The 25,129-nt window shown below is 53.1% G+C and overlaps 1 protein-coding gene across 4 annotated transcripts in view; it reads left to right on the forward strand.

The window, feature by feature from the left end:
- The window catches only part of Sh3pxd2a (SH3 and PX domains 2A), a 201,458-nt gene that overhangs the window by 108,218 nt on the left and 68,111 nt on the right, over positions 1-25,129 (forward strand). For all 4 annotated transcript variants that reach the window (XM_069994099.1, XM_069994102.1, XM_069994101.1 and 1 more), the window contains exon 6: positions 12,309-12,337. In XM_069994099.1, coding sequence (XP_069850200.1) covers positions 12,309-12,337 — 29 coding nt within the window. The remainder of the gene's footprint in view (positions 1-12,308; positions 12,338-25,129) is intronic.

Raw genomic sequence — 25,129 nt, forward strand, 5'->3', positions numbered from 1 at the left:
CCTAAAGAGACTGCACAAAGTCAGAACACTCCACTCCGCTTGTAACCTTGTATGATTTCCTTCTCACACCTCAGGTCCCCTTTCTGTGTGCAAGGCCAACACCACTGGCAGGATAGCCATGCGCTTCAAGGGACATCTCCAGAGCATCTTGAGCACCTGGCCCCTCACAGAGCCCATCCAGTGTCAGCCTGGCCCAGGGAAGCCCCTCCCCCACCAGGAAGGGCTTGAGGGGTGCATTAGTGGGTTAGGCTGAAAGTAGGCACCAGCTGAACCTCCTTTAGCTCTTGGCTCCAGGATCCTCCCTGGGGCTGGTTCTGATTCTGGGGTGACCCTTCTCTAGGCATTCCACTGACTATTGGGAACACCAAGGACTCCACCCACAGCTCTGTCCCTCCCCAGGGAGCCATGCATCCGGAGTCAGAGTTGATGTCAGCCCACCCATGCTCAGCTCAGTCCTGGCCATAGCTCTCTGCACCCCACCCACCCATCTGGTAAGGACATGAGCCACTGTGTCCTTCCAAGTCCTCCCTGCACACACACACACACACACACACACACACACACACACACACACACACACACACACACACACACACACACACACACACACACACACACACACACACACACACACACTCACTCACTCTGCACAAAAAGCCTCTTTATGCAGATGGGCAAGATTGCTGGCTGGACTCAGGGCTGCGGTTCTGAGGGCAGCTGGGGGGAAGGGCGTGGAACTTTACTATGTTAAGTGAGCCCTGCCCACCCCTGCTGTGATCCCCTTCCACCTGGGTGGGCAGAGGGCAGAAAAGCACCCACAGGAAGTGTGTCCAGCCCACTGTAAAGGCGGTCAGCCATGGGGAACAAGGGCATCTGTGGACCTGCCCTTCATGCTGATGGGCAGTTGCAGGGAAGTGGAGTTGACTGTCTGGCCTCAGCTCCTAGAGCAAAACCTGTGCAAGCCGTGTTCCGGGAGGGGAGGGCACTGTCCTCCCACTGGCCCAGGGTTACTGCTCTCTCCAAGAAGGTGCAGAAGGGATGTCGCGGGAAGGGTTCCTGGTACAGGGGCTGGGTTGGGTCACAATACGTATTTAGGCTTGTGCTTTCTGTGTCTTCTGAGACCTTAGCTCCTAGAGGGTGGTGCAGGTGCCCAGCTGCTGACTCAATGGGAAGAACAGAAATGGAGGCCATGACCATACAAGTGCCAGGTCATTAGCTACCACGGGCAGCCCGGCCACATCGTCAGGGGGAGGCTTCCCTGAGGAGGAGCCATTCAGGCTGAGACTGACCAGGATGGAAAGAAATGCTGTATTGCAGAGTAAAAGGGGTGTCTTGAGATATGGACCTGAGGTGGTAATAATGAGCCGTTTGTACTTCAGTATCAGGTGAGGAGGCAGAATCTGGGGGGTCCCTGAGGTCCCTCTTCCGGTGGTCCATTCGGAAGCATTTGGCAAGCAAAATGCCTCAGCCAGCGTCTAGGGTAGAGCTGAGGTTCACAAACAGTTGAAAGGCCCCCTCTTCATGGGTCAGATCAGTTAGGTCTTGAGCTTGACTGGAGTTGAGACCCCACTGTAACGATGGGTCACTTGGAGGGCCGCAGCTTACACAATCATCTAGCCCCACCTGGTGGCAGCAGTAAATATAACAACCACCGACATTTTGGCTGGATTCTGTGCATGTGGCCCGGGGGCTATGTGGAAGAGGTGCTGGATGGTGGAATGGAGTTCATGTCGCTTGGACTTACCAGTGTTTTCCTATGAGACTCATGGTCCTTTTTTCAGGCAAGGTAGCTTGGTCCCAGACTGAGTGTCTCTCAGCTCGTGTCAGAGGTGCACCCAAGCCCTTACCTTCCCAGTGTTGCCTGTGCCCCAGCCAGCCACACAGGTGCATATGGAAGAAGCACTGAGGCCAGGCCAGGGTGCCCAGCTGTAAATCTCAAGATGGGACCCGTTATCTCACGAAGGGCAGAGGGAGTGAATCAGCCTGGGGAGTGAGGGGGGGTGGGGAGTAGGCACTGAAGGTTAAATTGAATTCACCTTCCACGTATGGGCGTCTCTTAAGGGGAATCCAGGATTCACAGACAACTGTATCCCCGAGAGGGCACAGAAGTTAAGAGACCTTGGGGTTGTGCTCAGCCTTTTTACCTCTGTCCTCAAGTGCTCTGCAGACACCTCATGCTGTGGACTAGACATCAAGGAGGGGCGCTGCCCAGAAGGCAGATAGGTCAGACAGCTTTGCTGGTATTTGTAGTTGTACAACTATTTCCACAATCCAAGTTTAGAAGAAGGGATTCAATGATTTCCCCACGCCAGTGTTTTAGAACCCAATTAGCACCTCTTCCCTCTGCTCCTGTCTGAGATGAAGAGTGTATTCCTAGGGCCGGAGTCCCTGCCCACCCACAGGCTGCTTGCATTGTTTTTGTTTTTGTTTTGTTTTGTTGGTCATGGGGCCTGAACTCTGGGTCTGGATGCTGTCCCTCAGCTCTTCAGCTCAAGGCGAGTGCTCTACCACTTGAGACACGGGGCCACTTCTGGCTTTTTTCCTGCTTACGTGGTGCTGGGGAATCGAACCCAGGGCCTCATGCATGCAAGGCAAGCGCTTACCACTGAGCCACCTTCCCAGCCCCAATGCTTGCATTGTTAGCCCCTCCTGTCGTTCTGTGACGGTTTGGCAGCACTGTTGAGTAGGAACCCAGCTTCTTCTGGGCCTCTTGAATCCCATGGCCTAGCAGGGTAGTCACCTTGAACGTTATGCCCAACCCTAGTTAGCCAGGCCCCCTTGAATACAGTGCTCACCACCCCTGCCCCTGCAAGCTTCTCAATAAGCCAGTAGGCAGAGCCCACAGACCAAAGGGCCAAGCCACAGAGATGCCCAGCTTGTGCCCAGAGTAAGTCACCATTGTCCCTGTCTCCCAGCTGAGGGGGAGCGAGATGTCCCCTCTTGGGATGCCTCTGGGAGGGAGGCTGGCAGAAGTGAGAGCGGCCAGCCAGTCACAGGTCTCAACTCAGAACCAGACGCTGCCCCCCCCCACAGCTGGGTGACAAGTGGGTAACACTTTCACCCCTTCCTAACTCACCCCAGTTAGACCACCACCTTACACCACCCTTACAACATGCCCCTCCCTCCAACTGGGACTTCTCAGTTGTCTCTGCCACAGATACAATTAATTAAACAGTCCAACCCCCAGCCCCCTGAGAGGCTGCGCCTTTCCTGAGAGCCAGGATGGCCTCTGCCTGAGCATCACTGTGTCCTCGGGCTAGTGGAGGCCGGGGCTGCAGGCTCCACATGTTCCACACCCTCCTGAGTAGAGTGCGTGTCTTCATCCCTGCATTGCGCCTAGGTACAGAGAAAGCTGCTGTGGCCGGAGAAGGCTGGGCCTGCAAACCAGCGTTCATCTCAGGGAGGGGCCTCGGCCTGGGCCTCCCAAGCCACAAGAGGTTTTCCTGCATGGTCCCATCCCACCTGGTCAGAAGTCTCCGATGATAGCCTCACAGTGGGCAGCTAGCTGCCGAAGGAGTCTAGGGAAGAGCACATGTTAACTCCTGTGTTGGTTCCCAGGGGACTGTGCCTGGTCTTGCCAGCTACAAGGATCTTACTGCATAGGTGGAGGATGGTTTGTGTCGCTTGAGGCCCAAAATGATTCCAGGAATAGTAGGTATCTTGGCTTGGAATCTTCCAGAAGCCCATCTGAAGGCGAAGATTGGAGCTCAAACGGTTTGTTTTTGGAGGCGAGCTCACCCAGCCCCAGTGAATGCATGCGTGGCAGAAGCAAAGGCAGCCAGAGGGAGGTGTTCAGAAGTTTAACTCCACCTGGAGCAGCACAGGGCTACAGGCTGGCGCAGCCCGGGGCAGGGGGACTGGGCGTGCATGCGTCCTCCATGACCCCTGCAGCCACTTCCACACAGCGGCCAGACGGAGCTTTCAGAAACCTTAGTGAGTGAGTGTTAGACCTGAGTGGCTTTCCACAGCGATGGGGTTGATTCTGAAGAGCGTCCGGTGCCCCCTAAACCACGTCTCATCCTGCTGCTCGCGGGCTCTGCTTTGCCCCTCACTCCTCCGAGATCTTCCCTGCTTCATCTCAGCCATGCTGTGTTTCCCTCACAGCTGCAGCCCCTTTTCATCACTTCACTCATCTGGCTGTCCGGCTCTCCTCAGGCTCTCTGCTCCCCAAGGGTAAAGAGTGAGCCTGGGTTGTTCAGACCCATGACCCTGGGCCTCACGCCCAGTAGATGCTCTGCAAATACCTGCGGATGCAGGAATGGTGGGAGCGAGTGGGACCGCAAGTTGGGGCTACTGGGAAGATTCTGCCCGCTTCCCCAGCCTGGGACTGGGGATACTGAATTAATTATCCCAGACCTGAGGTCAGCAAAGGCTGAAGTTATCAGGAAGGACTGCTGTCCCTTGCCCTAGGGGCCGTTGGTGAGCGCAAGGGAGCTAGTGTACAGGGAGGGTTGCCGTGGGTAGATGTGGATAAGAGCATGCTCTGAGGACAAGATGAGCTGATGAGGGCGTGGCTTGGGACCGGCACAATGGAGATGTCTCACAAAGGCAGAGCTCCTGTCCGTAATGGTAATAATGACACCAGTGGTTAGTCTACTCCCCACCCCTGCCTCTGGGAAAGAAGGGCACCCTCCAGGTACAGAGGAGAGCTCCGTGGTGACTCCCTCCTAGATCTAGCTCAGCCCTTGCGCCCCTCCCCTTGCCGAGTTGAGGGGTTTCTCCTGGGTAGCAGAAGACTTTATTGAGGGGGAGGATGGCAGTGGTAGCCTGCGCCTTGGATCCGGGGGCTCTGTAATGATGTCCTGGTGAGCAGCAGCTTTATGATGGTCACAGTCAAGCTGGCTCAGTCCAATCCCTGATAGTGACAGCTCAGGGAAACTGAGGCGCAGAGAAGGGCTGGCATCTCCCACACTGTCTGCTCAGCGGACACATGATTTGTGCCAGTGGGCTGGCCTGGTTTGGGGTCCACCTCTTTTTACCTGCCCAGGGATGGCCCCCTTGTTGGCCCTGGACCTAGGCTAGCCCACCCCAGAGCTCCCAAGTCCCCTCTCCCAACACACACACACACACACACACACTGTACTCTGGCACCTGGCTCTGTGCCCCTTTGTCCTGCACTTCGGGTATGCACCGTGCAGAGTGGGGAGCCTGCCCCTCTGTGGAGCAGCCTCTCTGCCCACCGTGAGCACAGTGGGGGTGTGGACTGCACTCCTGTAGTCTGGGATCATTGAGCCTCCCATCTCCCAGGCCCATCACACCCACCACAGAAAGTACCAGAACAGGCACCTTCCCTCACATCATCCTCCCCTCTCCAACCTCCTCCCCACCTCCAGCGTAACTCTAACTATTGTACCTCTTCTGGGGCATAACTCTAGTGCCTCCCTCTTCTTGGCAGCCTTCCCTGGCACATTGGACTGCTCTGATCTCTGGTTCTGGAAATTCCTACACAATATACTCTTTTGACCAAGCTTTGGGGCATCTAATCACAAGGCAACCTATATGTTTTCATTTCCTGCATATTTCTTATCTCTTCAACTAAAGCGTGTGTTCTTTGAGGCAGAAACAATGTGTCTTCTGCCATTCTCCTGCTTCAGGCACAAGAAATGGGTCTCTAGCCAGCACTATTAGCTCATTCCTGTAATCCTGGCTACCCCAGGCAGACACATCCAAGAGACTTTTATCTCCAATTAATAAGCAAAGAACCAAACGTGGAGGAGCAAAAATCCAGAAGTGGAGGTTTGGCTCAAGTAGTAGAGTGTCAGCCATGAGTAGAAAAGCTAAGGGAGAGAGTGAGGCCTTGAGTTCAAGCCCCGGTACCAGCACCGAAAGGGGAGGAGGGGGCTGTAGCAACTCTTCAGCTAGGCCGTGGATGAGGAAGGGATGGAAAGTAGAGGATGGATTGATTGGTGGATGAAAGATGGGTAGATAGACAAGTGGACTTTGAAGGACAAGGAAGACCTCCTAGCCCTTCTCTCTGGGGACTTTGCAGCTGAACCCCATCACCAGTGTTTGGTGCTTCATCTCACAACAATTCTGTGGGGGTAGGAAATGTTTTATCCCCTTAAAATGTTTTATCTAAGGCACAGAGAGGCTCAGTAACTCGCCTTTGTCACAGAGTGGCAGGTGGCTAACCATGATACCAACCTACCCACTTTCCCTTTGTACTCTCTGCTCAGAGCCATGAGGTAGAGATACGCTCAAGGCCTTTGCCCAGAATGCTTGGACAGACAGACAAGAGACAGACTACAGACAATGCATTTTCCTTTTTCTGGGAATGGAGCAGCAGTACATACCCTCTGGGATGTGTTGGGAGACCAGAAAAATCCTCAGGGACCTGGGAGGAAGGCAGTCTATGTCAGCCTTTAACATCAGCCTCTCTGGGACACCATTTTGGGGGCCTAAAACCCCCTTTACTCCCCCCAGGAATCCAGCTTTCACCCAGGGTAGGAATCTGGCCTCTCTGGACCATCCAGAGTCACAATGGAGCCCATTCTCAGAACCCTGGAAAACACAGACCGTGTGGAGAAAGGACAGATTCTTGTTGGACACAAGAGCTCTCAGAGCAACCATTTACATCAGCTCCTGACAAATGGGGGCAAAGCCCAGTGTTCATGCCCCTGGGTCTGTGCTGCCTGGAGGTCGCAGCCCTCCAGACCATTTCGTGTCAAGGCTCTCAAAAGCCAGAACAGAAACTCAGCTTGGGGCTAAGTGGGGTGGGAAACTCCCCAGCACTCTGCAGACCTCAGCTGACCCCAGAGCCCCTTCTAGGCCCTTCCTCATTGGGCTTTTGGAAGAACACATACAGCTCTGTCTCACAGAAGTTCCCCTGCAACACTTGGACTGGCCTCCTTTTAAGAATGGGGAAACTGAGGCCCAGAGAATATGTGAGTATTTTTAGAATACTTCTGCCAGGTAACAAGTGCTATGTCCCAAGCTAATCAGAGGTAGGCAGGTAGGTAGACAAGCAACTGAAACCATTTCACAAAACAGCCTTCACCAATCATGATGCTCAGATCATTAGCACCCACCCAAGTTGGTGTTAGAACTCACAGACAGCTCACGCACAGCTTATCATTTGAAAAGCAGAAGATTCAAAGTGGCCTGCTTGGGTCCTCTAGGTCCTGAGGGGCTGAATTGGACCCAGAACTAGGTCAGGTGACATTCAACCAGGTGACAAAACTAGTCAGAGCCAGGCTGCTACCTCCACCTCCCAGCTCCATACCTTGCGTCTTTACAAAAATGTTCCCTAGCCAGCCGCCAGTGGCTCACGCCTGTAATCCTAGCTACTAAAGAGGCTGAGATCTGAGGATCTCCGTTCAAAGCCAGCCCAGGCAGGAAAGCCCTCAAGACTCTTATCTCCAATAAATCACCAGAAAACTGAAAGTGGCACAGTAGCTTAAGTGGTAGAGCCCTAGTCTTGAGCTGAAGAGCTGACTGACAGTGCTCAGGCCCAGAGTTCAAGCCCTATGACTGATGAAAAAAAAAAAAAGTTCCCTAACTGGTCTCAGACCTTGAATTCTAGATATAACAGCTGGACATCAAAGCCTGACCAGGCCTGGTCTTGCCCCCCTGCCCTGCCTGAAGCTACTTTGCTTGCTTTGAGAACTTTTCCTCCTGCCTATCCTCTCAAGGGACCCAAAGACCTTCAAGGAAGACTTTCAAGGGTCCTTCCTCCAGAAAGCCACCTCAGCCCCACCCCTGCAGCTCTCAGCTTAGGCTCAGAATGTCAGCCTCTGCATTGCTTCCCCAGCTGGACCCTCCACTTGCAAGCCAGAAGCACAGGTGGTTTTTCTGGTGTACCTGCATGGCAGGCAGAACGGGCATTCGCTGGGTGATAATGACGTTACACCTCTGGGGCTGCAGGTCCCCTCCCTGGCCAAGGTTGGGTACTATGGCCCCCACCTCTCCTAGGAGTGCTCCTGTTCCCAGCCTCCACTTGAGTCTCAAGGTCACCCCCAAGTCAGCTGTCTGGCACCTCGCCTGCTGCTCAGGCAATTCCCAGCAGCAGCAGCAGAGCCCACAGACAGGCATCCCCGGCCAAGCGGCCAATGTCAGCCAGCAGACAGGAGGGAGAACGTCAGGCTGGAGTCCACGTGAGTCCCGCGCCAAGGCTGTCAGTGACAGGAAGGACGGGGGCAGGGCCAAGGGCTGAGTGGCTCAGCCAGGAAGCAGCATCCTTTCGCACAGCAATGCGCCAGGCTGGCCTTCCCTCCCTCTTCTCTCCCTTGTCTTCTGCTCCTCCTAACCTTCCCTTTCGCTCCAAGAACATTGAGGTGCAGGCTGGCCTCCTCCTTTCCCCAGCCAAAGCCCAGTGCCTGCGTCTGGTGTGTCCTCTTCTTAGAGCCTAGTCCCTAGCGGGCCTTCAGTTGAGCCCTAAGGTTCTCAGTCTTCCCATCCAGAAAACAGGTGAGCACTGGCTCCACTTACTTCAGAGCACTGAAGATCAAGTGCTGGGAAATTTCCAGAGGATGGTGAAGGGAAGAGTCATGGTGAAGGGAAAAGTCATGTAAGAACAGGAGGCTGACCCACCAGAATTACATGCCCTTCCCACTGCCTCCCTCCAGCCTCTTCCTGTTTGCTCTCCAACACACACCTAAGAAAGAACAGAAGTCTCATCTCACCAAGAGAAATCCCACTAAGAGAAATTAGAGGGCAGGAGAGAAAAAAGTAAGAAAAGTCAACCCTCCTGGGTACTTGTTAGTATAAAAATGTGGGGCCCAGCTCCTTGGGCAGTTTGGAGTCTTATAACCAATCTTGTGCTATAAAGATCAGGAGGACCCCTTGAATCCTGGAATTTGAGGCCAGATAGGGCCACAGAGCAAGAACTTGTCAAAAAGAAAGAAAATGCCCTAATCGGTGAGTCTAGACTCCTCGGTTCTCTAGATCATTGTCCCTTTGACAGATGAGCCGAGGGCTAAGAGTGTTTGCTCAGTGTTAGAGCACAGGTTTAGCACAAAGCCCTAGGTTCAGTCCCTAGCACCAAAAGAAAAAGAAAAGCCAGCCACAGAGGCAATATCTATCCCTTTAGTCTCAGCTACTAGGGAATGCTGTAACGGGAGAATGACCCGAGCACCTCCTTGAGTTTCAAGGTTCTCTGCAGCGTCCATGTTTAAAGAGGCCTTTGCCATCTGGGTGGCAGATGGCAAAATCTTCTCCACCCAGATGAGTCCAGGTTCTGATGAATGAAAAATGGCACTAAAGACAGTTCCAGGCCACACCCTCTGCATGCCCTATAGTGGGTCCTTCCCACAGCCTATACAGTGGTGCTGTGACCGTCCTCATCAATAGGGGCAAAGGAGGTGGCTCAAGGTCTCTGCCACCCAACTAGCCATCCACAGAGATTTGAGCTCAAGCTGGCCTTCCTCACAAAGCTACAGATGTACCCCTCCCCCCACGGGACAAGGGGCCAAGACATGGAGTCTGGCACATGGGTGGGGTTTGGGGGAGGCTGTGTCCTTGTGCTGGTTTGGAGGGACCCCACCCCTCTTCCCAATCCCGCCAGGTCCCTGTTGATCCAGTCTGTGCCCCTCCTGTCTTCCTGGCTTTGATGGTGGCTGTGGCAGTGGCTTTAGCCACCGTGGATCAGCTGCAGAGAAGGCTGGGCTGAGGGAGCTTGTCAGGACGCTGCCTGGGCGGCCTTTCCAATTCCATTAGTTTCTGGCGTCATCACAGGAGGGAGATGCGAGGCCTGCCCCCCCCCCCTTCCTGTGGCTCCCTGGGACACCGTGATTCAGCAGCTAGTCGGAAGCAGGCTAGACTTAGGATCCACAGGGTGTGGAGTCATCCGCAGGGGTAGGGGCTCTCAGCATCAGCTCAGGGCAAAAATTGGAGCTAGGAGGGAGAGTGAGGAGGGGTGTTCTGGGGCCCCATTGCTGGGCTCTGCCGTGCTGCCAGGCAGTGGAAGCTGTGAGGGCTGGAGCTGGGGGAGCCCTCATGTCCTGCTATGTGTAGAATGGGGGAGTCCCAGCTACAACATACCCAAACTGCTCCTCAGCAAATCCAGCAGCTAAAAATATGACATGGCTTCACGAGAAGATGCCCAACCGGAAACCTTTAAGAGGTTTCCTATTAGGGCAGCGCCTGCTCAGGCTGGAAGCCAGATCCCACAGGAGGGATTCCTCTGCCCGCCACCCACCATTCAGCCACAGCCTGCACACAGGACCCCCACCCCACACTCGGCACCTCCTGCTGGGGGGGAAGCAGCCTGGGTGGGGGTGGGGGAGCTGCGGTGACTTCAGATCTGGAACAAGACCAGGCTTCCAGGTGGCCAGCAGAAGCCTCGCCCAGTCACTGGATGATCCTAGTCCTGCAGACTTCCCTTAAACTTTGCCCTTCTTACTAGCTAGTTGAAGAGTTTACACTGGGTGTGGTAGTGCACATCTATAATCCCAGCCCTAGGGAGGGCTCTAGACAGTCAGACTTGGAGATTCCTCTGGAAGCTTCTTCAGCACTCCAAACACACTCTCCTTACTTTGGCCTTAGGGATGGTCGAGGCCCTGGTGCAGATTATGTAACACAGCCCAGCCTCACAATCCCCTGGGAAGCTTACTGGAAATGAAGATAACCTAGTAGGTGGGGGTGGGGCTTCCCATCTGAATTTTTAGCCAGTCTTCTAGACGATTCCATTGGATGGCCAGGGCACATGAGTAATCTCCCTTTCCCACGCCTGGCCCAGGGACCCCAAGCCACATGGGAGTAGCCTGCCTGTCTCTAGGCTGGGGCTACAGACCTGGAGAAACCTGGGCCGTCCTCCTGGGGCTACAGGGAGAACCGCAACGCAGGGGCCTCTTTGCCAGTCACACCCTGCCCAGCCTTCCTCAGTGAAAAGCTTGAAGCAGGAATTTCCTCCTTGGCAGTGGATATCTTCTGGGCAGGGCACCACCACCATATAATCTGCTCCTACTATCTGGGAGTTCTCCCCACCCTTGAACAGCAAGGCAGGCTGGGAGCCTAGCCTCTCTTCTGCCACAGTTAGCAGAGCATGCTGGGGACCCGAGGCCTGAGTCCCAACAGATTCTCCTTCACCCCACAAGCCTTCCATGTTTTCATTCCTGACAGTAGGTTTATGAGCCACAGCCCGTCCCCACCTAGGGTGACTTGGCATTGGCTGAGCCTCTGTTTCCCCATCTTTAGGACCCTCCTCTCAGCATGGAGGCTTGAAGAAGCATGGCTTGCCATGATGTGGTCCGGCAGAGGCTCTTCTGGTCCTGGCTGCACAGAGCAGCAGGAGGCTGAGACAGGAAGATCTAGAATTTGAGGTCATCCTACACAACACAGGGAGACCCTGTCTCAAAACAACAGGAAAAGAAACACATCGGCTTGAGCTATGTCCCCAGCATTCCAAATACTGAGTTCTGAGCCCAAACTTTGTACAAATGTAGGAGCTCATTGCCCCTGGCTGTGGCAGGCCAGTCACCTTGTACTAACCACTGGCCTGGCAGAAGTCAGATCTCCAGAGACCCAGTCTCAGGAGTCACAGTGCAGTCCACTCTGCATTCTCTGAGCTGCTGCTGCTCCTTCTCCACAAGTCCCCTCTTGTCAGCAGACTGGCTGACTAGTTTGCTTGGACCAAAGCTGCAACGTGAGTGGCATTTCCTCCCCGGGCAGGATTGGGAAAGCTGCCTGATGTGAGTGTGCGGGCAGGTAGCAGGCTCTAGGCTAGATGACCTTCCACAGGCAATAATGCAAGCAAGCCTCCCAGCAATTAGTGGATTTGAACTCAGGGCTCAAGAGTTCTTCCGAAGTTCAACCTCCATCCCTAGCTAGCACTCCTGGCCTCCCAGTCAGCGATGCAGAGCTTACCCGCCCCGGGCCCCATGCCCAAGTTGCCCAGCCTTAACCTTTAAGACCTAAGCTTACCCCAGCCAGCCCAGCCAGTGCTTATTCCCACCGAGGTGACATGTCAGTTGTGATTTGACAGTGAGTGAGTAATCACAAGCCACGCAAAGAAGTGGGGAGCTGGGAGCGAGCTTCCCGCACACGTCAGGGCCTGGATTCGAACGGGAGCCTCAGTTTCCCTGTTCACGAAGTGCTAGGGAACCTGTTCCCCTAATCCTAGAAGGCTGAGGGAGGGGCATTCCTCGGGGCGGGGCGGGGCCGGGCGGGCAGGACCGATCGCACTCGTGGGAGGCCGCCGGGCTGCCGGAACCCGCGCGGGCGGGCAGCGCGCGGCGCGCAGTGCGGGCGGCTGCGGAGCGCGCGGCTCGCCGGGGCCGTGGGCATCACATGAGCACCGACTCCCGGCCGGCCGCGGCCCCGTGTCCCCGCCCGGCTCTAACCATGTCTATCTGTTGTTGCTTCTTTTTCAGGGACTATGGCAGTTCCAAGAGGAAATCAGGTAAGGGAGCCTGCGGGCGTTTGTTTGTTGTTTGTTTTTTCGTTTTGCTCTGCCACCCCTGTTTCACACGCGCGCCCCTCCGACCCTGCGGGGGATTGTGATCCTGCGGATCCAGGGGTCCTTTGGGTGCTCACCTCTAGTCCTTGCCCTGGAAGATCGTGGCCGGTTGCACCTTGATCTCCTTCCCCCTCCCCCTCTCCCCTGCCTCAGCTTGGGGATGGATGTGTTGGGGGCCGTGCGGGCTTCTTGGGAAGGTCCTAAGTCGGTTCCCTCATTCCAGGCTGCGGTTCCACAGCTGGGCACGGTGGTGGCTTCCCGTGCGTTCTTCCCCGGGTGCGCCGGTGCGCAAGGGTTAATAGAGACGCGGGGTCCTCCCGTGAGGAGGGGAGATCTGGAGTGCGGAGGGGGCGTCCTTGAACGGCGGGATGGGAGTTTCAGTCCCGCACGGTGTGTGTGGGGGGGGGCTCTCCTCCCCCAGCTCTGGGCCCGCGCCCCTGGCTGCAGGGTGGGGGCGCCCCCCCCCGCGCCCGCCGGGCAGGTGCAGCGCTCGCCCGCCCCGCTGGAGTTTGAAAAGCGGGTGGGGCCCCCTTTCCGTCCCCCCCTGAGAGCGACGCGGATGGCCGCGGTGTGCCCGGGCTGTCCGCTGCCTGCGGGATCACCGGAGGATTTTTCTCCCCGGATGGGGGAGGCTGGGCTGGAAAATGGCACCGTGTGGGTGTGGGCGGGGTGTCGTTCACGGGGGAGGAGGGGTTCTCCCGCAGTTTGGGCTGCGTGTGCGGGGCCCAGGCTGCTCCCGGTCTGTGCACGCGCGCGCGCGCGTGTGACCACTGGGGGTGGTGCATGCACCGGGCGCCATCCCAGGGGGCTTGGGGAGCCCTCTCACCCAAGCGCCTCGGCCTGTGTCCCAGTAGAAGCCTGTGTGCCTGGCATGGTGGGTGGGATGGGAAGCGGGGGAGGTTGTAATTGTATACTGCGCCCTCTGAGTATGGGTTCTTGGGTGCTTTGTGGACAAGCACCTGCTTATTGGGAGGGAAAGTGGGGTCCTGGTATGTCTGTGGGGGGCCCTGTGTGGAGGGGAGGGTTGTACATGTGTGGTCCTGCTAGGCCTGTGCTCAGGCTGGTGTGTGCACTGGGGTGTCTGTCGGACATACTTGGCTATGGCTGGAGCTTGTGTCAGCACGTGTTTGTGTACCTGTTTGGGGGGGCGTGTCTACTTGTGGGGTGAGATGTGCCCATGTGACTGGCTGCTGGCTCAGGTGTCCCAGAAGGCCTGCCCACTGGGGCACGGGGGCATTTCCTCCTGTGAACACATTGGGTAAGGAATCTGAGGGGTGGAACTGTGGCTGCAAATGGCACTATTCCCAGTCCTCAGTTTGGGTGGGCATCCGGATAGGGGAACTGAGACAGGGGGCAGAGCTGGGCCTGGGGGGGAACCTAACACCCTCCCCAGGAAACTTTCCTTGGGCCTCAGTCGGATTAATAGTAGTTGTTACAAGATTATAGTAGTTGTTGCTTAGTTATGCAGCCCGTTGGTTCTTCTCTGTGTGACCTTTGGCAAGCATTGCAACCTCCCTGTTCCGGTTTCCTGTTCTCTTTAAAGCAAAGGTGGTAATGTTATCTATCCTATGTTTAAAAGAACACAGCAAGTTAACATACCACCTATGGAAGCACCTTCATCACCATCATCATAGCCATTATAGTCCCTACTTCCTTCACTTTCTGAAACCCTGGGACCCAGTCTAGGCTCAGCTTTCACCTTGGTCCCTCCATGTGTGCGCCCCCGCCCCAGTTTCTCCCCTAAAGGCAAGATTCCTGCCCTCCCTCCTCTTGCCCTACTCTTCCTAAGGCTGGGCTCCACCCAGGCCTGGCTAGAAGAGGCTCCCAGCCACTCCGCCTTCTGCCCTCCAGCCAGGAAAAGGATGGGAGGAGAAATTTAATTTACATTGGTATGCTTATGATAATGGCCACTTAGTACCTCATTCAAAGTGCCAGGCTGGAGCCAGGCCCTAGGAATTTAGTAGTGACTGGCTTTCCTTTGTGACCTTGCATAGATTTCTTACCCTCACTGTATCTTTTCCTCTTCTGTAAACCAAGAGATATTCTTCACACTCATCTTGGGACCACTAACTTCTTTCCCCCTTCATTTCTGGGGAATCATTTAAAGCTGGGACTTCCTGCATTCTGGGCAAGTGCTATACCATAGAGCTACATCCAACCCTTCCCCACTTTGATGGTTAATTTTGTCTATCAACCCTTGCACTAGGGCACCTGAGTATTTGGCCAAGTGTTATTCTGGATGTTTTTGTTGAGGTGGTTTTTGGATGAGATTTACCTTTAAATCAGTGGACCTCTGTTAAGCTGATTACATTCCTTTTTGTGGGTGGGTATCAGCAGTTGAAGGTCTTCATAGAAGAAAGACTGATGACCCCTAAGTAGGAGAACGGCCAGCAAGTCTGCTCTAGGACTTGACTGCACCGCTGCCGGACTCCTGCCAGCCATCCTACCACATGACTGAGCCTCCAGTCATGTGGGCACCTTCCCCACCCCCTCCATAAGCACATCCTGTTGGTCCTATTTCTCTGGAGAGCCTTAATACACACCCCGGTGAAGACTAGATCAATAACTACCTGCAAGCAGCCTTGGAACACTGCCAATAACCAAGAAAACTGCCCCAGGTGCTAGCTACTGTTACTTAATGAGTACCTACTTTGGTGAAGTGCTAGCTGCTGCTATTTTTTTTCTTTCTTTTTTTTTTTGGTGGATCATGGGGCTTGAACTCTGGGCCTGGGTGCTGTCCCTGAGCTCTTCAGCTCAAGGCAAGCACTCTACAGCACCACTTCCGGTTTTCTGGTGGTTATTTGGATTTCTGAAGCCAGGCCTGTGCAGGAGAGCTCTTGTGGCCTGAAGTTTATTTGCACCTCCCTCTGTCACACTTGCTTCTTCCCAGCGTGGTGCCATCTGTCTGTTGGTCAGGCCTGACACCTAACCTTGACCCCTCCCTTCCTCTCACCTGTCAGAGTGACCTAAAGATCTCCCTCTGTCACACCTGGTAGAGGCCTCTTTTATCTCTGCGGGAGGACCCAGGCTTTTTACTGAGGTCTTCTGATTCCTTTATTTATTCCTGCAATTACTCTTCTTACCACCACTAGGGGGCACTCTTCAAATATGTTCCAAATAGTGGTATTTTTTTCATCTTAAATTTCCCCAGAGAGGGTGCATACCCCCTAGAACAAACTCTGTTTGGGCCTACACAGAGTCCTGTGTAACTTGGGGCCTCTCCCTCAGGCTCACCCAGAGTGGTCATTGTTTTCCCTTACTTAATATCAACTGATGAACCTCAAGCATAACTGTCAAAAGGCCTTCCATGCACTACCTGGAGTACCACGTGCCTGAAGAACTGGTCAGCTGGTCATGTTAACATAACCATCATACTTGCTAAATGGGCAGCAGCCTTGCAGAAATGTGCACAGAGTTAGTAAGGCAAGTGCTCCGTTTCCTATTCTGTGGCAAGAGGCTGGTTGTTGTTGTCTGTGCTTGCTCCAGAATCTAGAGGGCTGGAACAGCTCACCTCAGCAGGACTTCTTTCTCTTCTGTCTTTGAGACTTGGGTGTTCTCAGCCATCTAGCAAGCTGCACAAGGAGTTCTGAGGTGGACCACTAGGGGGCATAGATAACTGCGGGGCCTCTGGAGTCTTTGGGGCCCTGCCACTGCTTGGGTGGAGGGCCTGGTGCTCTGTTCCCTCTGGGACCCTATGATGAGCTCCAGCTCGTTTAAATGCAAATGAGGTTACTTAAGCATGTTGCAAGTTCTCTTAGGCAAGTGTTGATGTTCCTGGTGAAGTCCTGTTTACTTCATAGCTGGAAAAGTGGTGAGCTCAGCCTGGCTTCTTGCTCAGTGATCATTAACTGGTCTTATTGGGCACAATTAATGAGATTGGCATTGATGTAGTTCCACACTACATCACAGTGGAGAAACAGTGTTGCTCGGGGTGAGAGATTGGTTTTGACTTCATATGAGCCCCAGCTCTCCACAGAGAGAGCTTTGTTATTATTGGCTTTGTTATTATTTGCTGATGGGTTCTAAAAGGCAGGGAGAAGTCACCTTACTTCTCCATTAAGAAGAAGATGCAATGGAGGTATTTTGTCCAATTCTGTGAGTCCCAGAGGAGACAAGGCTAAAATGTAGCACTGCTGAGTTAAGAATGCAGGGCTTGGGGCTGGGAATGTGGCTTGGTGGTCGAGTGCTTGCTTAGCATGCACAAAGCCCTGGGTTCTACTCCTCAGCACCACATAAATAGAAAAAGCCTGAAGTAACACTGTGGCTCAAGGGGTAGAGTGCTAGCCTTGAGCAAAAAGAAGCTCAGTCACAGTGCCCAGGCCCTGAGTTCAAGCCCCAGGACTGGTAAAAACAAAACAAAAAAGAATGCAGGGCTTTTGACTGGAGACCTGGCTCTGTTGGTTGAGCGCTAGCCAATGAGCAAAAACAGCAGATACTGAGTTTGAATCCTGGTCTCAGACCTAAAAGAAAAAGAAAAGAATTCACGTTCAATACCTTGGGTTCCATTCCCAGCAACACACACACACACACGCACACACGCACGCACGCACGCACGCACGCACGCACACGCACGCACACACGCGCGCACGCGCTGGTCTTGGCCTCATCTCTTAATTGCCATCAAGTCTCCAGTGACCAGCTGGCCCAGATTTACACACCAGAAATGGAGGTAAAGGAACTTGCCCAAGGTCAGACAATTAGACACAGAGTTCAGATGTGGTCCTGAACCAAACTCGGTTTCTACCAAGTCCACTTCTTCCTAAACCAGGGCATGAGGGGGCTTTTGGTGCCAGGGCTGTGGCTCTAAAGGCCTTTAGTGGGGGTTCCCTAGATTGGGGAAGGCACTACCTCAAGAGAATCTCCCCCAGAGCCTTCGAGAAGGAATCCATTGGTCATAGCAGATTCTCAATTGGGTGAAGGGTTCCTTTGCAGGATTTGACTGATATCCCTGCCAAAGGGGCTGGGGAAGCAGTTTCCAGGGCTTTTTGTCTGCCTGAGCTACCCATCCTCAACAAGAAAAGCTTTCCAGGCTGCTTGGAGAGCACATAGCCAAGACCTTCCTGGCCTCCTCCCTTGGCCTGTCCCCAAAGCGAGCGTGTCCTGTAGTGGCATCATACGAGTAGTGTTTTCTTAAAGTTTAGATTTCCATGGCTCAGAGTCCTCAGCCTTGTGTCACCCCAGCAGTTCAAAGCCATCTAACTGGAAATAAAGGGAGGCCGATCTGTTTGGCAACTTCAAGGCCAGCCCACGTGGCAGTGGTGAGCTGGAGAAAATGAGAGCGGCACACGTGCGTGCATGGGCCATGATTCTTCCGCCCAAGGCAGCAGCCCGCTGCACACACAGCGCTGGGCAGCGTAGGGGCACTTCCCCGGGATGGAGGCAGCTAGCTTGTTGCCTCTTCCCCTGTCCTTGCCTCCTCACTCTAACCACAGACTTGCTCCTGCTGGGAAAAGAGACAGCTGACCTGGAAAGAAGCAGGCTGGGCAAAGACCTACAGGCTCACTGCAGAATCTGAGACAGCTCCATGACACTCACATCCCCAAGCCCTGCCCAGCATCTTAGGGGGGATGCCTAGTAATCTGCATGTGTTGACAGAGTCCCTAGGCTTCTGGTCTTTCCTGAAACCCTGTCTTCTTAAGTACTGGGATTACAGTAAAGGGGAGATGGGGTATTAACTGAGGCTTGAACTCAGGGCCTTGTGCTCTTGTGCATAACATTGTTTGCTCAAGGCTGGCACTGTACCACTTGAGCCATAGCTCTACTTTCAGCATTTTGGTGGTGAATTGGAGAATAAGAGTCTCATGGACTTTCTTGTCCAGGTTGGCTTTGAACCTCAGATATCTAGCTAGGATTACAGGCATGAGGCCCTTCTCCCCTGCCCCCCCAGTACCCAGCCTTCTCAGGTTTGCATTCTGGATGTGGTAGATGGGCAGTGAGTGGTAGGAGCACTAGAATCCTGTGATGAACTGGACTACTCTTTGAAGATGCTCCAGGTTATGTCCTGAGTTGGGGTTGAGCCACAGGGGCAGGAATGGGGGAACCTGTCAAGAGAACAGGATTCTAATCTCATCTCTGAAATGCTGGCCTAGCATTTTGCAGTCTTGGAGAATAGCCATATGGAAGGGGCCTTCCCATCTGGCCTCCTCAGACAGCACTGCTGAGACGTCTGCCTTTTATTTAAAGCGCACAAGGTTTTGTTCCTTGGGGGTGGGAGGGGGTGGGGGGGGAGGAGATACCCAAGTTGTGGTCCAGCAAAGAAATGCTTCCCACTACAGCCCTCCGCCAGAAAGCAACTTGTTCCTCACTGCAGCTTTCTGTGTTGCTGACATGTGATAGCGACATTTGCAGTCATGACAGAGCCAATGGGAGAACAGAGACTTGGGGGAAATGTGCATAGCTTATTGTTTTAGCACCTTTTTTTCCTTATCGAAAGTTACTTTGTTTGGAAACAGAAATGTGGCGTGTGTAATTTATTGGCCCATGGCCCTTTTATAATCAGTCTGTTTTGAAACGTGAAGTGGAAAAAACTATTTTTTCCCAAAGTTTCAGGAAACTTAGAAGTCCTTTTCCCCTGACTCTCTGCTTTGTCCCCTGGATCTTTTTGCCACATGTAACCCAAGCAGCTGACACGAAGATGGATTTAATTAATGTTAGGGCTGGAGCCTTGTGCCAAGACAACAGAGCCGTGTCAGAAAGAGGAGCTGGCACTGTCATCGTTGTTGTTGTTGTTGTAGTCCTCTGTGTGTGTGTGTGTGTGTGTGTGTGTGTGTGTGTTCGTTCTAGGGCTTGAACTCAGGGCTTAGATGCTGTCCTTAGCCTTTTCATTCAAGGCTAGCACTCTACCACTTGAGCCCTACAACTTCTAGTTTTTTAGTGGTTAATTGGAGATAAGAGTCTCACAGGCTTTTCTGCCCGGGCTGGCTTCAAACCTAGATTCTCAGATCTCTGCCTCCTGAGCAGCGAGGATTACAGGTGTGAGCCACCAATGCCTAGCATGACCCTTCTTCTTGACACTGATTCTGGCTCATAGGTACGTTGTTTCAGGATCCCCTGTAGTCTCCATGACTGCTTCTCCTGTTCTACAGGGCCTTGCAACTCAGCCTGGCCTACCTTAGGCTCATCGAGTATAGGAACAAAGTGAAGGTCCAGTTCCTGCAGGAAGGTGAACTCTTTGTATGGAAGTAATGACTGACCAAACTAGGGCTTTCCTTGCATGTATATAAACCTGTCAGCTCCTCCCTGGAATCCAGTGTGGCTCCTAGATCCTCATTTGCATTGGATCACAGGGTTCTGAGTAGAAGGGCCTGTCCTCACCTTCCTTCTGCTCTAAGTCTATGGACCTGGGAGCCCCAGTGGCAGCCTGTGTTTGGGGAACCCTGGAAGCCCAATGGATGGGAAGTGTGTTGGAATGGCTTCGGGAGCTAGGCTGTCCTTCCAAGATGGGATGGCTCCCATCATTCCTACAACCAGCCTCACTGGCTCTGGCCATGCCTTCTAGGTATCTCTACTAAGAATCTGAGTGCTGGGGCTGGGAAGGTAGCTCAGTGGTAGAGTGTTTGCCGTGCATGAAGCCCTGGGTCCGATTCCTCAGCACCACATAAGCAGAAAAAGCCGGAAGTGGCGCTGAGGCTCAAGTGGTAGTGAACTAGCCTTGAGCTGAAGAGCTGAGGGACAGCACCCAGGCCCAGAGTTCAAGCCCCACAATGGACAAAAAAAAAAAAAAATAATCTGAGTGCCTGTTCTGTGCCAGCCCTTGTAATTGAGTCCCAATGGAGTAGGGCATGTTGTAAATCAATATCAGTGTCTGTACAGAAGGTTTGGGCAGAGGGACAGGGAGTTTCTGTGAGTTGTATGTAGACCTGCCTAGGAAGCAATGAGCCAAAAGGGAAAGAAATTGTGCAAAAAATATTGATGAGCCCCAGCACTTGTTGGCCTAGTACATGACTACTTTTTTGTTTGGTCGTGTAGCCTCACCTTCCTGAGTAGCTAGGATTATAGGCATGAGCCACCAGCACCTGGCTATATGACTACTTTTAAACTAGGCATCTAAGTCAGTCCTAGTAATGCATACTTGTTATCTCAGTACTTGGAAGTTGAAGCAGAAGTCAAGACTTTGTCTTTAAATAAATAAAGTAAGTAAACTGAGCCCCTGTCATCTCCTCTGCACTCCTGGAAGAACTACTGCCTGGGGTCAGTTCCAGAATGTGCCTGAGTTAGAGAGAACTTGTTCCCAGAGCTTTCTCTAACCTTATTGCAAAGCAGACCTTGTCTCCAGCAATCTCCTGGGACACACTTGGTCCTCATCTGTGGAAGGAGGACATGGAATCTGGTTCAGTCAGGCACCTGGACCTAGGAGGTTCTCATTAGGTATCTGACTGTGACCTCCCTAGAGAGGGAGCCTCCAGGCCTCAGAATTCTCCAGGTATTGGTAGTGAACCAGGATGGACAGGACAGCAAACCCCATCATACCCCAGCAGAGACCAGCTGAGCCTAGGGAAGTGACCTGAACATCCCACATGCCCTCAGACTCGGAGGCCGCCTGAGCATCTAAGCACTCAGCATCGCCCTGAGTCTGCGCTGTGGCGCCGAAGGGTTAACTTTGTACTCCCCCTCCCCTTTCAGATCTCCCAGTCCCTGACCTTTCCCCAGCCTGCAGGCCCTCTCAGCTGCTGCTTCCTGGGCATAGCTCCATCACGTGAGAGCCAGATGTGGGGATTTCCCAAGCTGTGATGTGTGCGTGTCTGTGCGTGCGCATGCACAGTTCTGTTTACGTGGCATCTGTGAGTTCAGGGGATTGGTCCAGACCCACACAGAGCAGGGGAGGGAATGGGGGGAGAAGCCCAGAGCCTCCAGGACACGCTGTTGGGGGTTGGCTGAGTCCTGCCCCCACCAGACATTCTAGATAAGTGAGTTGTTCCATGCAGATTCCCATTTCCTGCAACATCCATCTTGCCATAAGAACATACTGGTTATGGATTTTAAGAAAGAATCTCTTCAAAAGGCTTTGAAGCAGATACTTGAAGTCAGCAGCCTTTCTGGGATGGTCTATAGGCTGGAGGACCTTCCATGAACCACTGGTCCAGCACGGACAAGACTCTGGGCTTTCCCAGCCTGGATGTGGCCTAGAAGGCCAACACTTCATTACCCAGTAGGTCCTGGGCACTGAAGGTGGTGGGTCCTCATTTTCCCACAAACCCACAGGCAATGAGAGGGTCCATCTTCCCATTAGTCACTGTGGATCAATTAGGCACCATGCCCGGGACCTTGGGCGTACTGGGCAAATGCTCTACCATTGAGCTACATCTCCAGCCCAGCTGGTCAGTCATGGGGCTTGAACTCGGCCTGGGTTCTGTCCTGAGCTCTTCAGTTGAAGGCAAGTGCTCTACCACTTGAGCCACAGCGCCACTTCTGGTTTTCTGGTGATTTATTAGAGATCAATCTCATGGACTTTCCTGCCCAGGCTGGCTTTGAACCACGACCCTCTGATCTCAGCCTCCTGAGTAGCTAGGATTATAGATGTGAGTCACAGCACCTGGCTCTCATGGACTTTCCTGCCCAGGCTGGCTTTGAACCATGACCCTCTGATCTCAGCCTCCTGAGTAGCTAGGATTATAGATGTGAGTCACAGCACCTGGCTCATTCTTACTAAGCACCTCCTATAGGGCTGGGAAAGTGTCTTAGTGGTAGAATTCTTGCCTAGCACCTCCTATGTACCAGACACTTGCTAGGCTATACTGGAGCCAGTTGAGATGGTAAAGAACACAGGGCAGGGTGAGGGGCACAGGTCAGCCTTGAAGTGTGGGCAATCTCAACCTCAGTTCAGGGAAGAGCCCTCCCTCCTCCTGGACCCTGGTCCCCCAACTGCATTGCTGTCCCTCTCCAGTTGGTGGCAGCATCCAGCCAAGTGGCCACTCCTCGTCCTAACGGCAGCCCTGGTTAACAAGTGAGACCTCAAGGTTTACAGTGCTGCAGCTCCACCTAGGATGCTCAGGGCAGCCTGGTGAGGAAGGATGACCCTTTGGGGATAGGTTCCACAGTGCCAGGCGGGTGACTGACGCAGAAGTCCTGGAGCAGACAGGAGAAAGAAGTGAGTAGCATTGCCTCCAAGCTGAAGAGGTCCAGTGGAGCCAGATAGCTGTCAGCAGGGCCGAGCCGCACTCGTGGTCCATGCTCACTAAATAGCTAGTGGCTGATTCATCGATGATCCGATAGCGCGCATCCAGTGCAGAGAAGACAAGACAAGACGTTCCACTCCTGTTGGGCCTGGGGAGGGGAGGATGTCAAGCTGGAGTGCACTTCTTGTCCACTCCTGTGGAAGCAGGGCTGGGTGGGGCTGCAGGACAGGGAAGGTACTGCCTCTTTCTGTGAGCACAGTAGAGGCTTAAGCTGGGGGAGTGGTGGGTGGATGACCAGGAGGGGATATCCCAGTCAATTGGAAAGACCACCAAGGCAGACCACAGGAGGGAGGGGAGCTGGCTATAATCCTGGAACAGTCTCAATGCTGAGTTTGTCTCTTCACACACAAATGCCCTGGGGCCAGGAGAGGTGAGGAGCTGGGAACTGAGGGGGAGGCTGCAGCTGCAGGGCAGAGGCTGTGGCCCCCCCTGACTCCCCACTCCGCACCTCTGCTTGCCCACAGCCTCAGAAGCCCAGGCTCCTGTCCTAACAGATGCTTCAGGGATTCTTTCCAGGTCAGAGCCCTGGAGCTGACCTATTAGGCAGCCGCAACTCCCCTCCACCATCTCCCACCCCCAGGTCATGGGGCTTGAATTCTGGGTCTGGGCGCTGCCCCTGAGCTCTTCATCTCAAGGCTAGTGCTCTACCACTTGAGCCACAGTGCCACTTCTGGTTTTCTGGTGGTTAATTGGAGTCTCATGGATTTTCCTGCCTGGGCTGGCTTTGAACTGTGATCCTCAGATCTCAGCCTCTTTAATAGCTAGGATTACAGGCATGAGCCACCAGTGTCCAGCTCCAAGGGCATTCTTGACCTCTGCCCACTCCCACTGGGTGCCTAGACTTGCCCTAGGTGGGCAGCCTTGGACGCAGTAGTCCCTGAGGGGCTGTGAAATGCCTCCAGACCCTCCATTCTCCCTCCTCTCCCCATTCTCCACCTGACTGCCTAGCTCAGGCCAGAGGGGTGTGTATATTCCTCTCCTCCCCTGGGCTAGGCTGGACTTGGGACTCTTGGAAAGGTGAAACTCTGGAGAAGGAGTCAGGCCCTTCCTGGTGTGGGGCAAGCAAAATGCATAGCTGTATGGCTGTGTTTATACAGGGAAGCCGGGAGGAGATAAATAAGGCCTTCCTTGCTTGGCTAGGGTCCAGGGAGGATCCAGACAATGATGAACCCCAGTAGTAGGGCCCCTTTCTTCCCAAGCCTTGGCCTGCCTGTCAGGGCTCAAGTCTCCCTCCCTCACTTCTTTTCTGTAGGAAGGAACCTAAGAGAAAGACCGTTAACTCACTTCCCTCCCCTGGAAACTGCAAATTGTTGTAAAGATTGAATAAGATAATGTCCAGAAGATGTTTAACACCATGTCAAGCCTGAGGGTTAAGTGAATAAGACTGGTTTAATCTAACCCTTGTCTTACCACTTACTTGCTGTGTGATCTTAGACAGGTATCTTTCCCTTTCTGGCTTCTTGGTCAGAGGTGTGTTAGAGGGAACTGAACATGGACACAAACAAGTTTTTATTTATTTATTTTTTTTTTTACAAATTCTTTATTGTGATTAAGTGATTACATAATTTCCCAAATTCACTGTATTGTGGGATAGTGATGCTTAGTTAAAGTCACACATTCTAACTTTCATGGGACAAATTGTCTATCATGGTCTATAAAGTTTATGAGTTCTTTTTTTTGGGGGGGGGGTCTGGTCGTGGGGCCTGAACTCTGGGCCTGGTCGCTGTCCCTCAGCTCTTTAGCTCAAGGCTAGCACTCTACCATATAAAGTTTATGAGTTCTATGAGCTTTGCAATACAGTATTTCTTCCACATTGGGTGATGTGTACATTTCTTTTGTTTTACATAGCATCAGCTGTTCCCTCTTTCCCACTAGTTCCCTCCCTCCCATCGCTGCCATTGAGTTGCTAAATTCATTTTGATCAATGTCCAGTGCAGCTGATGGGTCCTGCTGTTGTGTGTTTTTCCCTGATTCCCTCTAGTTCTGTGTCCTCCTCCTAGTTTCCCCCTGGTGTGCACAAATATACCATATATGTGATCAGCAGCATGGGGTTATTTAATAATGATTCAATCAGATGAGTGGAAGTCCTTTGTTTCTCAGATCTTGTTAATTCTCATATCACCTTATGTTTTAGATTGAACATCCACTTATCAGGGAGACCATGTGCCATTTGTCTCTTTGCTCTTGGCTTACCTCACTCAACATGATTTCTTCTAGTTCCATCCATTTCCCTGCAAATGCCATTATTTTGTCCTTTCTAATGGCTGCATAATATTCCATTGTGTATAGATATCACAATTTTTGGATCCATTCATCTGTGTTGTTTCCATATCCTAGCTATTGTAAACAGTGCTTCAATAAACATGGAGATGCACGTGTTCTTGTATATTGGTTCCTGTTGTTCAGGGTAGATGCCTAGAAGTGGTATGACTGGGTCATAAGGGAGGCCAATCTTTAGCTTTCTAAGGACCCTCCAGACTGCTTTCCAAAGTGGTTGTATAAGTGACAAACAGGTTTTAGGTCTTTGAAAAGATATTCATCAGAATTTCAGCCTTCTGCC

The sequence above is a fragment of the Dipodomys merriami genome, unplaced genomic scaffold (genome assembly GCF_024711535.1).
Source record: "Dipodomys merriami isolate MVZ:Mamm:240054 unplaced genomic scaffold, mDipMer1.0.p SCAF_102, whole genome shotgun sequence".
Lineage (NCBI taxonomy): Eukaryota > Metazoa > Chordata > Mammalia > Rodentia > Heteromyidae > Dipodomys > Dipodomys merriami.